Below are 14191 nucleotides of genomic sequence, written 5' to 3' on the forward strand. Positions count from 1 at the left end.
AATAATAATCACACTTGTGTACGGAAACATCACAGTGACATATTTAAGAACATTGTGGTTGACCACCAGACTATCGCCCACAGCAGTGAAGCAACTGTAGACTTAGTAAATGAAAGATGACCTATAGCGTCTGCTAAGTTTGAGTTAGTACTATACTAAAAGTCCCAAAGAACAAGGCTGCACTACTGAGAGACTTTGATGGCTACATGTCTCCTGATTTCTGTCAGGTGCATTGTTGATATGGAAACGTTGTATATATTCGAATCACAATCCACACCAGTGGTAAAAAATACAGTAGATATTAAAAGGGTTGGGGGACACCAGTGTTTTATGTAGGTGTGGATTCCAGCCACTCATTGGCCTGAGCAGGTTACTGTTGCATCCAATCACTGACTGCTGTGTCACTTGAGCAATCTAAGTTTTTTTTAAATATGTAATTGGCTGGACAAACTTTAGCCTCAACCCCTCAATGGCTGGGCAATTTTCCATTTTTTCATTGATATTTTTTACTCCCAGCCTTTTCAAAGTCATAACTTTTAGTGTTGATCGAGCACCAAAGTACTTGTGTGCTCTGGCCGAACACATCGGTATGCTCGTGTGCTCTACCGAGCACTCGAGCACAATAAATGTCAATGGGAGAACCCCAAGCACCCCCTGCTCGGAAAAGAAGAGGTTGTCTGGTTCACAAAAAAAGGTTAGAAATTTATGGAAAACCCATCAAAATGGTTTGGAAACAGCATTAAGAGGATAGCTGGATGTGTCTTGGACTCCTATTATCTACCACATACAATAGATAACCACACAAAGGCTATATGCCAAAAGCCAGATATGTGCAAGCCATCAATCTATCCATGAGACAGATAACAGGCTTAGTCAGCATACCTCAATGGCAGCCAGTAAGCCTCAAAGTTACTTCAGATCTGTTGGATGGCTTGGGTGGACCTGCACACCTAGATCAATATCATTAGGGTGACAAAAAGTTTTCTGATTGTCCTAACATAATATTCAATAACCTTTCTATACAGTTTTGTCATGTAAAAACTAATTTGCATAAACATGGGAATATGGGAAAGACATGCAAATGAGCAGAATCTGCCTTGTTTTTCAGCTGAAAAAGCATTTGCATGAAAAATTTGTGATCTACACTACTCATGAACAGCGCCATCTATTGGTTTTATAGTCTTATGACAAGAGTAATAGTCTTGTCATAAGACTATGAAACCAATAGATGGCGCTGTTCATGAGTCATTAAAGCAGGGCAATAGTCCTAAGATACACCCTAGCAAGCTTATATTACCGCAGATAAAGTTCTAGATGTGTGAATGATAGCAGCAATCCGATATGCACCTCAGTGTTAGCGCAGGCTATTATAGGCTGAGTGCTACACGGTGTGTGGATTCTGTTGAGCAGTGTGCCCCACTTACTAGCCCCCCAACAAGATGAACAGTGCCATCTATTGGTTTCATAATCCTAAGACTAGTATTAAATTGTACTCGAGCACCTGCAGTATTCGGCATCAATGCATATAATCATTCTTCATTGTTAATGGCCACGCGGCACCTTTAATGCACCTTTAAGCAAGGGCTGTGTCTACTTCTCCAACCCCAGTGCTCTCCTGCCCTACAGGTGGAAGCCCTTCTTCTGCCATCTGCTTTTCCTCCTTTTCCACATAATCTTGCTGACTTTTCTAGGACATGGAGATTTTGAAAGATGGTTTAGAAGAAGTAAAGCCAGCAAAAGATGAGGCTGGTCATCATTAAGACCTGGCCCCACTAAGGGGTGCAGACTGGATGGTATTGGTTGGCACGCTGGCACCAGAATAATAAAAGCTTCCATCTTATTGGTATTGAATTACATATCTTAGTTTACGGCTGATATAGGAATAAGCAAATGTAGGAATAAATAAATAAAACTAATGGGGAATAAGTCTCCCTGCAGTCTCCCTGCATTCTCCCTACAGTTTCTCTGCAGTCTCCTTGCACTCTCCCTCTCCAATATTCTTCTATTAATAATTTTTAGCAACACTGTCCCTAGCACATAATCGCTCGCCACGTTTCTCCCTATGCTCAGCTCACAGGACAATGGTGGAGACTGCGTGGGATGACCATGAAGGAGAGTGATGGGGTGCTCCACCAGATGACCTGGCCTCCACAGTCACCGGACCTGAACCCAATCGAGATGGTTTGGGGTGAGCTGGACCGCAGAGTGAAGGCAAAAGGGCCAACAAGTGCTAAGCATCTCTGGGAACTCCTTCAAGACTGTTGGAAGACCATTTCAGGTGACTACCTCTTGAAGCTCATCAAGAGAATGCCAAGAGTGTGCAAAGCAGTAATCAAAGCAAAAGGTGGCTACTTTGAAGAACTTAGAATATGACATATTTTCAGTTGTTTCACACTTTTTTGTTATGTATATAATTCCACATAGTTTTGATGCCTTCAGTGTGAATCTACAATTTTCATAGTCATGAAAATAAAGAAAACTCTTTGAATGAGAAGGTGTGTCCAAACTTTTGGTCTGTACTGTATATGCCAAATGCAGTATATTTTCATAAATCACTAATATTTCATATTAGGCTGAATTTGTGTTAACCTCCCAACATATATGCCAACTTGTCAATAGACTATAATGGACAAACATATGACTACAGGGTCTCCCTTTGGCATACAATTATCCAGTTAACACATTTCAATACAACTGTGTAAAAAAATTCTGTCTCATGTTATTTCATAGTGCAGTTGCACTAGTATACATCTGTATATACTGAACACCGTGTGAATTTAGCTTTAGATACAAATGACTGAATGGTTAAGTGAGATCTAGAAACTCTTGTACCTGATATTAAGGCAATTTGTACAAAAAGGAACAGCCCTAGAAGAGAAATAAGAAGCACGCATTAGAGAAAAGCATAACTGTTGGCAGAAGTAATATAGTAGAACTTCTTGTTGCTGCATCCAACCAAACCCATGATGCACTTCTCCTTTCTCTGCTACAGCTCCAGCACCACCCCTTACAATACCAAACTAGTTTATAGCTCCTCCCATCCCACTAGTTACATAGGCACTCCCCTATCACTGCCTCTGTTGCTGCTTTTACACACCTATGGACATCACAGGAAATAAGAGCTTTATGGACATGGTCATGTGACAACAGCACAGAATAGAAGATCAGAGTAAGGCCTCATGCACATGACCGTGCCGTTTTTTTGCGGTCCGCAAAAAACGGAAGGCGCCCGTGTTGCCTTCCACAATTTGCGGAACGGAACGGGTGGCGGCAATATAAATGCCTATTCTTATCCGCAAATCGGAACGGAGCCACGGATGCGGACAGCACACGGAGTGCTGTCCACACCTTTTGCGGCTCCATTGAAATGAATGGGTCCGCATCCGAGCCGCCAAAACGGCGGTTCGGATGCGGACCCAAACAACGGCCGTGTGCATGAGGCCTAACATAGTACATAAGGCCGAAAAAAGACATTTGTCCATCCAGTTCGGCCTGTCATCCTGCAAGTTGATCCAGAGGAAGGCAAGAAAACCCCTGTGAGGTAGAAGCCAATTTTCCCCACTTTAGGGGAATAAAAAAATTCCTTCCCGACTCCAATCAGGCAATCAGAATGAGTAATAAAAGTAAAATAAATACAGTATGCTGGATGAATTTTAATGGTACCATTTTTGAATTCTATCATTTTTAATATATTTTTGGGGCCAACAATGTGGAAAAAGGACACAATTCCCTCAATGTTTTTTATGGTATTGTTGTTAAGGTAATCAATACACGGTAATAATAATATGCTACTGTTACTTTTTTCCTGCTGATTAGTACAATTATGGAGATATGGGTTTTGTTCTGTTTTACAAATTAAAAAAAATACAAAAATTGCCTTGTGTCACCATATTCTAACACTCATAACTTTTTTTTTTTTTTTTTTTCTGCCATAGTGTGGTGGGAGCTAATTTTTTGTGGGGTGAGCTTTAGTTTTATTGTTACTCTTTTGGGATATATGCAAGGGTGGACTGAGAACTTAAAGTGGCCCTGGAAGAAAACTAAAAGAGGCCCCATTTTGCAGATGGGTCAAATTACAGAAGGCAGGGCCAGCACAAGAAGGTGGGGCCAGCAATACCATACTGTGGCACATTATACCACCCAAGCAGAGCCAAATACTACAGTTTATCAGAAAATGCTGCCTCAGCAGCACAAAATACCTCCCCAAAACCTGTCCCTCTGTGGTTTCCAGTCCAGCTGCCATATCATGTCCTCCTACTCCAGCTGTCTCAGGATGGCAATACAGTTGAATTCAGGAGTCAGAAAGGGAGTGTCAGATCATTACTTAGCTCAGTGTTTCCCAACCAGTGTGCCTCCAGCTGTTGCAAAACTACAACTCCCAGCATGCCCGCACAGCCAAAGGCTGTCCAAGCATGCTGGGAGTTGTAGTTTTGCAACAGCTGGAGGCACACTGGTTGGGAAACACTGACTTAGCTTACTGGTGGTCATGAGGTCTCAGGCAGCCCCTTGGGCATCAGCCCATCAGGAAGTTTCCCACTAGGGTCTATGGCCAGTCCGCCCCTGGATACATGGGACTTTTTGATCAGTTTTCATTCAACTTTTTTTTTCAGAAGGTGAGGTGACCAAAAAACAACAATTCTGTGCAGGTTAAATAATGGAATATTGTAATAGATATGGCTGTTGTGGATGCTGTGATACCAATTAATTTATTTTTTTATTCTTTAAATGCTGTATATCAGAAATAAGAAAAGGATGTTTTTTATTTTTATATGTTTTCAAAATTATTTTCAAAAACGTTTTTTAGTTCACTTAGAAGACTTGAACTTTGCAATCTAATGCATACGGTAATCATTCTGACAGACAAGCATGGCAGGACGAGGGAATGAAGGCCCTAAACTGCAATGACAAGTATCCGGGATCCCACAATTATGTTCATGGGGTGCTAGCTTGGGGAAATAAGGAGCTCCCTCTCCATTTAACTAACAGTTGCTGCGATGGCATGGACCCAGCCCCTGTGCCATCGCCCTGGTGTGCCATTATGGCACTCTGAGCACTAACTACTTTTTCAGTTCCTGGTAAGTTCACACATTGCTAACTTGTTGTAGAAATTGTTGTGCCCAAAAATTCTTTCCATACATGTGACTATGCAAATTGCACATGGATTTCTGCAAACTGCATTTAGATTAATGGAACAGAAACAGAAATTGCGGTAATAAATAGGTGAACAGACCTTTGCTTTATGCTACAGCCTAATGGTGCTGCTGGCCACATGCAGCCAAGTGTGTGTAGGCATGGCTTTGCCACATGTGGCCTCCTGCACAGTTGGGCCATAGTCTTACATTTCTATGGCAGTCTCTCATATGAAATTCCCTTCTCTTAGAGGAACCTACACATTGGTAGTAAGAGCTCCGTTACTGATAGGGCCACTGTCTGTATACACATACTATATATGAACAACATAAAATGTAAGAAAAGCAAAGATAAAAGCTAGGTGCATATCCTAAAATTAATAAAAAGAAATGGAAAATGACTTACCAAATCTTATTGTCCTTGTCATCATTGATTTTCAACCATATGAATTAATGAATAAAGCATAAGAGAAGTGCACATAATCTGTCCAGCAAGTAGAATGGGTGACAACTATATAGTGAGAAATGGTTTCTGAATTGTTCTCATCAAGAAGTGTAAATGTTTAAAACTAAATGGCAGGAAACGGAATTGACATAGCTGTGGTAAGGGTGTTAGGCTATGGCCAACGTTCAGGTTCTTTGATGCATTTTTTTAAGCCAAAAAGTACATTTAAAAAAGACAAGTAGAGTTTGTCCTTAAAGGGGTTTTCCCACTTTGCTAAATCAGCCTGAGCTGCAGTCACTCTGCTGGTAACTTCCTGCTTTCTGCAGATAAGGCTGGGCGGGCTTAGGCAGCTAGAGTGAAGGCGGCCACGCCTCCTTATGACATCACACTGAGAGCTGAGTCCTGTGTGCTCGTTCATGTGAAAACTATGACTCACAGTCTGGCATCCTGCAGTGTCTGAGGCCCCTCCCCCTGCTTGGGAATCAGCTCTGCTACACCTCTCTTCCCTGAACCTCTTTATATAGAGCTCAGCTACATCTGTCTGTGCGCCCCGCATCACGGACCCATTCACTTCAATGGGTCCGCAATCCGGGAGATGCGGTGCACTGAGCGAAACCCCACGGAAGCTCCTCAGAGTGCTTCTGTGGGGTTTCTGGCCGTGCCTACGCATTGCAAAAAAGTCGTGCTTGCACTACTAGAACGGACTGATCACGGATCCATTCAAGTGAATGGGTCTGGGAGCCGTCTGCGGCAGCTGCACAGATGTTGCCCGCACATAGGGTACCACAATTTACGGTCCCCAATGCATGGAACGGCCAACACACATTCATGTAGATGAGCCCTAACGGAGAGATGGCGAGGAATTTATCTGTATAGAGAAAGCAGAAGGGGGAATGGTAAATTCTTGCTTTGTAAATTCTCAAGTACACTCTTTGTGCCGCCATATGGTTTTATATTGCACCATAATTCAGAAGGATTCTCTTCTAGAACAGTCCATAATGCAATTAGAAGCATGCAGAGGTAGTGTATAGCCCCATAGACTTCTATTGGAACATAACAGAGAGATGGCGGGCATTTTTTTACCAGAGAGATGGCGGGGCATTTTTTTACCAGAGAGATGGCGGGGCATTTTTTTACCAGAGAGATGGCGGGGCATTTTTTTTACCAGAGAGATGGCGGGGCATTTTTTTTACCAGAGAGATGGCGGGGCATTTTTTTACCAGAGAGATGGCGGGCATTTTTCTACCAGAGAGATGGCGGGCATTTTTTTACCAGAGAGATGGCGGGGCATTTTTTTTACCAGAGAGATGGCGGGGCATTTTTTTACCAGAGAGATGGCGGGCATTTTTCTACCAGAGACATGGCGGGCATTTTTTTACCAGAGACATGGCGGGCATTTTTTTACCAGAGAGATGGCGGGGCATTTTTACCAGAGAGATGGAGGGGCATTTTTTTTACCAGAGAGATGGCGGGGCATTTTTTTACCAGAGAGATGGCGGGCATTTTTCTACCAGAGAGATGGCGGGCATTTTTCTACCAGAGAGATGGCGGGGCATTTTTTCTACCAGAGAGATGGCGGGCATTTTTTTACCAGAGAGATGGCGGGGCATTTTTTCTACCAGAGAGATGGCGGGCATTTTTTTTACCAGAGAGATGGCGGGGCATTTTTTTACCAGAGAGATGGCGGGCATTTTTCTACCAGAGAGATGGCGGGCATTTTTTTACCAGAGAGATGGCGGGGCATTTTTTTTACCAGAGAGATGGCGGGGCATTTTTTTACCAGAGAGATGGCGGGGCATTTTTTTTACCAGAGAGATGGCGGGGCATTTTTTTACCAGAGAGATGGCGGGCATTTTTCTACCAGAGACATGGCGGGCATTTTTTTACCAGAGACATGGCGGGCATTTTTTTACCAGAGAGATGGCGGGGCATTTTTACCAGAGAGATGGCGGGGCATTTTTACCAGAGAGATGGAGGGGCATTTTTTTTACCAGAGAGATGGCGGGGCATTTTTTTACCAGAGAGATGGCGGGCATTTTTCTACCAGAGAGATGGCGGGCATTTTTCTACCAGAGAGATGGCGGGCATTTTTTTACCAGAGAGATGGCGGGCATTTTTTTACCAGAGAGATGGCGGGCATTTTTTTACCAGAGAGATGGCGGGGCATTTTTTTTACCAGAGAGATGGCGGGGCATTTTTTTACCAGAGAGATGGCGGGGCATTTTTTTACCAGAGAGATGGCGGGGCATTTTTTTACCAGAGAGATGGCGGGGCATTTTTTTACCAGAGAGATGGCGGGGCATTTTTTTTTACCAGAGAGATGGCGGGCATTTTTTTTTACCAGAGAGATGGCGGGGCATTTATCAGTGTAGAGAAAGCAGAATGGGGGATGGGAAATTCTTGCTTTGTAAAGTCTCAAGTACTCTTTGTGCCGCCATATGGTTTTATATTGAGCTATAATTCAGAAGTATTCTCTCCTAGAACAGTCCATAATGCAAGGCATGCAGAGGTAGTGTATAGCCCCATAGACTTCTATTGAAGTTCTGTTCTCTGTGTGCTGCCATATGGTGCCATTATATGGCACTATGATACAGAAGTGCCGCCATATTGTGCAACTATAGGACACTTCTATCCAGCAGTATTCTCCCCTAGAACTTGTCACAATGAAAGCAGAGGCATGTGGAGGTGCAGTGTGGCCCTGTTGACTTCTCTTGGGGCCACATTGCATTATATTTCATACAACTAGCAGCTTGTGTGGGGCAGTTGGACATCAGCCCATGCTAATGTCAGGAAGTGCAAAGCAGGGGCCACCTTATCAGAGAAGCAGTGGGGCCAGCTGTTATGTGACCTGACAAGGGGACAGAACACATAGTGAGGTCTGATCAGGGACAGAGGGACAGAACACATAGTGAGGTCTGATCAGGGACAGAGGGACATAACACATAGTGAGGTCTGATCAGGGACAGAGGGACATAACACATAGTGAGGTCTGATCAGGGACAGAGGGACAGAACACATAGTGAGGTCTGATCAGGGACAGAGGGACAGAACACATAGTGAGGTCTGATCAGGGACAGAGGGACAGAGCACATAGTGAGGTCTGATCAGGGACAGAGCTGGAGGACGCTGAGCACGTTCCTTCACTACCCGGCAGAGCTGAGTGTAATCTGACTCCTCTCCAGCCCCTCCTCCCTCTCTCCCAAGTCTGCAGTGTAAACAGAGCATGCGTGGCTCTGTGTCAGAAGCAGCAGAAGGAAATGAACGGCCAGCCGTGCGCGTTCATGAAAGAGAGGAGAGGCCGGCCACTGGATGATGTGGTTAATCTGCGCAGGCGCGGCGCCTGCATTCGGCAGGGAGAGTTGGCCGTATCTAGGGGAGACACATGACAACACAGAGGTAGGAGGGGAAGGATTTTATCAAAAAGGAAGGGAATTGGCTAATACATTGTATTTACAAAAATGATCACTGTTATATCATTAGCAGATTAAACAGTGATCATTGAAATGGGACAACCCCTTTAACCACCTCAGGACCGCCGTACGCAGGATTGCGTCCTGCCGGCGGTCCTGCTCTTCTGGGTGGACGCATATACGCGTCCTCCCGCGAGACGCGAGATTTCCTGTGAACGCGCGCGCACAGGTGCGCGCGCTCACAGGAACGGAAGGTAAGCGAGTGGATCTCCAGCATGCCAGCGGCGATCGTTCGCTGGCAGGCTGGAGATCCGAATTTTTTAACCCCTAACAGGTATATTAGACGCTGTTTTCATAACAGCGTCTAATATACCTCCTACCTGGTCCTCTGGTGGTCCCTTTTGTTAGGATCGACCACCAGAGGACTCAGGTAGGTCAGTACAGTCGCACCAAACACCACACTACACTACACCCCCCCCCCCGTCACTTATTAACCCCTTATAAACCCCTGATCACCCATGATCACCCCATATAAACTCCCTGATCACCCCCCTGTCATTGATCACCGCCCTGTCATTGATCACCCCCCTGTCAGGCTCCGTTCAGACGTCCGTATGATTTTTACGGATCCACGGATACATGGATCGGATCCGCAAAACGCATACGGACGTCTAAATGGAGCCTTACAGGGGGGTGATCAATGACAGGCGGGTGATCACCCATATACACTCCCTGATCACCCCCTGTCATTGATCACCCCCCTGTCACTGATCACCCCCCTGTAAGGCTCCATTCAGACGTCCGCATGATTTTTACGGATCCATGGATACATGGATCGGATCCGCAAAACACATGCGGACGTCTGAATGGAGCCTTACAGGGGGGTGATCACCCATATACACTCCCTGATCACCCCCTGTCATTGATCACCCCCCTGTAAGGCTCCATTCAGACGTCCGCATGTTTTTTGTGGATCCGATCCATGTATCCATGGATCCGTAAAAAATCATGCGGATGTCTGAATGGAGCCTTACAGGGGGGGGGTGATCCGTGACAGGGGGGTGATCACCCTGATCACCCCCTGTCATTGATAACCCCCCTGTAAGGCTCCATTCAGACGTCCGCATGTTTTTTGTGGATCCGATCCATGTATCCATGGATCCGTAAAAAATCATGCGGATGTCTGAATGGAGCCTTACAGGGGGGGTGATCCGTGACAGGGGGGTGATCACCCTGATCACCCTGATCACCCCCTGTCATTGATAACCCCCCTGTAAGGCTCCATTCAGACGTCCGCATGTTTTTTGTGGATCCGATCCATGTATCCATGGATCCGTAAAAATCATGCGGATGTCTGAATGGAGCCTTACAGGGGGGGTGATCCGTGACAGGGGGGTGATCACCCTGATTACCCTGATCACCCCCTGTCATTGATAACCCCCCTGTAAGGCTCCATTCAGACGTCCGCATGTTTTTTGTGGATCCGATCCATGTATCCGTAAAAAATCATGCGGATGTCTGAATGGAGCCTTACAGGGGGGGTGATCAGTGACAGGGGGGTGATCACCCTGATCACCCCCTGTCATTGATAACCCCCCTGTAAGGCTCCATTCAGACGTCCGCATGTTTTTTGTGGATCCGATCCATGTATCCATGGATCCGTAAAAAATCATGCGGATGTCTGAATGGAGCCTTACAGGGGGGGTGATCCGTGACAGGGGGGTGATCACCCTGATCACCCCCTGTCATTGATAACCCCCCTGTAAGGCTCCATTCAGACGTCCGCATGTGTTTTGCGGATCCGATCCATGGATCCGTAAAAATTATACGGACGTCTGAATGGAGCCTTACCAGGGGGGTGATCAATGACAGGGGGGTGATCCGGGAGTCTATATGGGTGATTACCCCCCTGTCATTGATCACCCCCCTGTCATTGATCACCCCCCCCTGTCATTGATCACCCCCCCCCTGTAAGGCTCCATTCAGACATTTTTTTTGGCACAAGTTAGCGGAATTTTTTTTTTTTTTTTTGGTTTTTCTTACTAAGTCTCATATTCCACTAACTTGTGTCAAAAAATAAAATCTCCCATGGACGCACCATACCCCTCACGGAATCCAAATGCGTAAACATTTTTAGACATTTATATTCCAGACTTCTTCTCACGCTTTAGGGCCCCTAAAAAGCCAGGGCAGTATAAATACCCCACATGTGACCCCATTTCGGAAAGAAGACACCCCAAGGTATTCGCTGAGGGGCATATTGAGTCCATGAAAGATTGAAATTTTTGTCCTAAGTTAGCGGAAAGTGAGACTTTGTGAGAAAAAACCCCAAAAAATCAATTTCCGCTAACATATGCAAAAAATAAAAAATTTCTAGGAACTCGCCATGCCCCTCATTGAATATCTTGGGGTGTCTTCTTTCCAAAGTGGGGTCACATGTGGGGTATTTATACTGCCCTGGCTTTTTAGGGGCCCGAAAGTGTGAGAAGAAGTCTGGGATCCAAATGTCTAAAAATGCCCTCCTAAAAGGAATTTGGGCCCCTTTGCGCATCTAGGCTGCAAAAAAGTGTGACACATCTGGTAACGCCGTACTCAGGAGAAGCTGGGCAATGTGTTTTGGGGTGTCATTTTACATATACCCATGCTGGGTGAGAAAAATATCTTGGTCAAATGCCAACTTTGTATAAAAAAATGGGCCCCTAAATTGCCAGGGCAGTATAACTACGCCACAAGTGACCCCATTTTGGAAAGAAGACACCCCAAGGTATTCCGTGAGGGGAATGGCGAGTTCCTAGAATTTTTTTTTTTTTGTCGCAAGTTAGTGAAATATGAGACTTTGTAAGGAAAAAAGAGAAAAAAATAAAAATCATCATTTTCCGCTAACTTGTGACAAAAAATAAAAAATTCTAGGAACTCGCCATGCCCCTCACGGAATACCTTGGGGTGTCTTCTTTCCAAAATGGGGTCACTTGTGGCGTAGTTATACTGCCCTGGCAATTTAGGGGCCCAAATGTGTGAGAAGTACCTTGCAATCAAAATGTGTAAAAAATGGCCTGCAAAATCTGAAAGGTGCACTTTGGAATATGGGCCCCTTTGCCCACCTTGGCAGCAAAAAAGTGTGACACATCTGGTATCGCCGTACTCAGGAGAAGTTGGGGAATGTGTTTTGGGGTGTCATTTTACATATACCCATGCTGGGTGAGAGAAATATCTTGGCAAAAGACAACTTTTCCCATTTTTTTATACAAAGTTGGCATTTGACCAAGATATTTTTCTCACCCAGCATGGGTATATGTAAAATGACACCCCAAAACACATTCCCCAACTTCTCCTGAGTACGGCGATACCAGATGTGTCACACTTTTTTGCTGCCAAGGTGGGCAAAGGGGCACATATTCCAAAGTGCACCTTTTGGATTTCACCGGTCATTTTTTACACATTTTGATTGCAAAGTTCTTCTCACACATTTGGGCCCCTAAATTGCCAGGGCAGTATAACTACGCCACAAGTGACCCCATTTTGGAAAGAAGACACCCCAAGGTATTCCGTGAGGGGCATGGCGAGTTCCTAGAATTTTTTATTTTTTGTCGCAAGTTAGTGGAATATGAGACTTTGTAAGAAAAATAAAAAAAATAAAAATCATCATCATTTTCCGCTAACTTGTGACAAAAAATAAAAAGTTCTATGAACTCACTATGCCCATCAGCGAATACCTTAGGGTGTCTACTTTCCAAAATGGGGTCATTTGTGGGGGTTTTCTACTGTTTGGGCATTGTAGAACCTCAGGAATCATGACAGGTGCTCAGAAAGTCAGAGCTGTTTCAAAAAGCGGAAATTCACATTTTTGTACCATAGTTTGTAAATGCTATAACTTTTACCCAAACCATTTTTTTTTTGCCCAAACATTTTTTTTTTATCAAAGACATGTAGAACAATAAATTTGGCGAAAAATTTATATATGGATGTCGTTTTTTTTGCAAAATTTTACAGCTGAAAGTGAAAAATGTCATTTTTTTGCAAAAAAATCGTTACATTTTGATTAATAACAAAAAAAGTAAAAATGACAGCAGCAATAAAATACCACCAAATGAAAGCTCCATTAGTGAGAAGAAAAGGAGGTAAAATTCATTTGGGTGGTAAGTTGCATGACCGAGCGATAAACGGTGAAAGGAGTGTAGTGCCGAAGTGTAAAAAGTGCTCTGGTCATGAAGGGGGTTTCACCTAGCGGGGCTGAAGTGGTTAAAGGGCTTTTCAGAGATTATTCTGGTTTTTAACGAATATTCTCATGTAGTTGCTTACCCCATGTGCATAAATCCACTGTGCCCTTTTTTTTTTAATTAGGACTCTCCTGACTAGAGATGAGCGAATTGAAGTTGCTGAAGTGGAATTTCAGGAAAAATTTGATTCATCCCGAAGTCGAATTTCCTCACCCTTTGGCCTCATGCACACGACCGTTGTGTGCATCCGTGTCCGTTGTGCCGTTTTCCGTGATTTTCTGCGGACCCATTGACTTTCAATGGGTCCGTTGAAAACTCGGGAAATGCACCGTTGTTCATCTGCGTCCGTGATCCGTGTTTCCTGTCCTATTTTTTTTGACGGACAACGGTTCACGGACCCATTCAAGTCAATGGGTCCGTGAAAAAACACGGATGCACACAAGATTGACATCCGTGTCCGTGATCCGTGGCCGTAGGCTACTTTCATACAGACGGATCCGAAGATCCGTCTGCATAAAGCTTTTTCAGAGCTGAGTTTTCACTTCGTGAAAAACTCAGATCCGACAGTATATTCTAACACAGAGGCGTTCCCATAGTGATGGGGACGCTTCAAGTTAGAATATACTACAAACTGTGTACATGACTGCCCCCTGCTGCCTGTCAGCACCCGATCTCTTACAGGGGGCTGTGATCCGCACAATTAACCCCTCAGGTGCGGCACCTGAGGGGTTAATTGTGCGTATCATAGACCCCTGTAAGAGATCAGGTGCTGCCAGGCAGGAGGGGGCACACCCCCCTCCCTGCCTCCCCAGTTTTAAATTCATTGGTGGCCAGTGTGCCCCCCCTCCCTCCCCTGTATTACTGTACATTCATTGGTGGCCAGTGTGCCCCCCATCCCTCCCCTGTATTACTTTACATTCATTGGTGGCCAGTGCGGCCCCCCTCCCTCCCCTGTATTACTGTACATTCATTGGTGGCCAGTGTGCCCCC

The 14191-nt window shown here is 44.9% G+C and overlaps 1 protein-coding gene across 7 annotated transcripts in view; it reads right to left on the reverse strand.

Moving 5' to 3' along the window:
- LOC122923850 (Fc receptor-like protein 5) overlaps positions 1-5884 on the reverse strand; it is a 159601-nt gene extending 153717 nt beyond the window's left edge. For 6 of the 7 annotated variants that reach the window (XR_006387337.1, XM_044274741.1, XM_044274751.1 and 3 more), the window contains exons 1-2: positions 5536-5884; positions 2833-2868 (exon numbers count right to left, since the gene is read on the reverse strand). Coding sequence is in view for 6 of the 7 variants with exons in the window: in XM_044274741.1 (XP_044130676.1) it covers positions 2833-2868; positions 5536-5560 (61 nt within the window). In the remaining variant the exon portion in view is untranslated. The remainder of the gene's footprint in view (positions 1-2832; positions 2869-5535) is intronic. The other variant, XM_044274700.1, reaches the window with a different exon arrangement.
- Positions 5885-14191: the final 8307 nt, after the last annotated feature.

The sequence above is a fragment of the Bufo gargarizans genome, chromosome 1 (assembly GCF_014858855.1).
Source record: "Bufo gargarizans isolate SCDJY-AF-19 chromosome 1, ASM1485885v1, whole genome shotgun sequence".
Classification (NCBI taxonomy): Eukaryota; Metazoa; Chordata; class Amphibia; order Anura; family Bufonidae; genus Bufo; species Bufo gargarizans.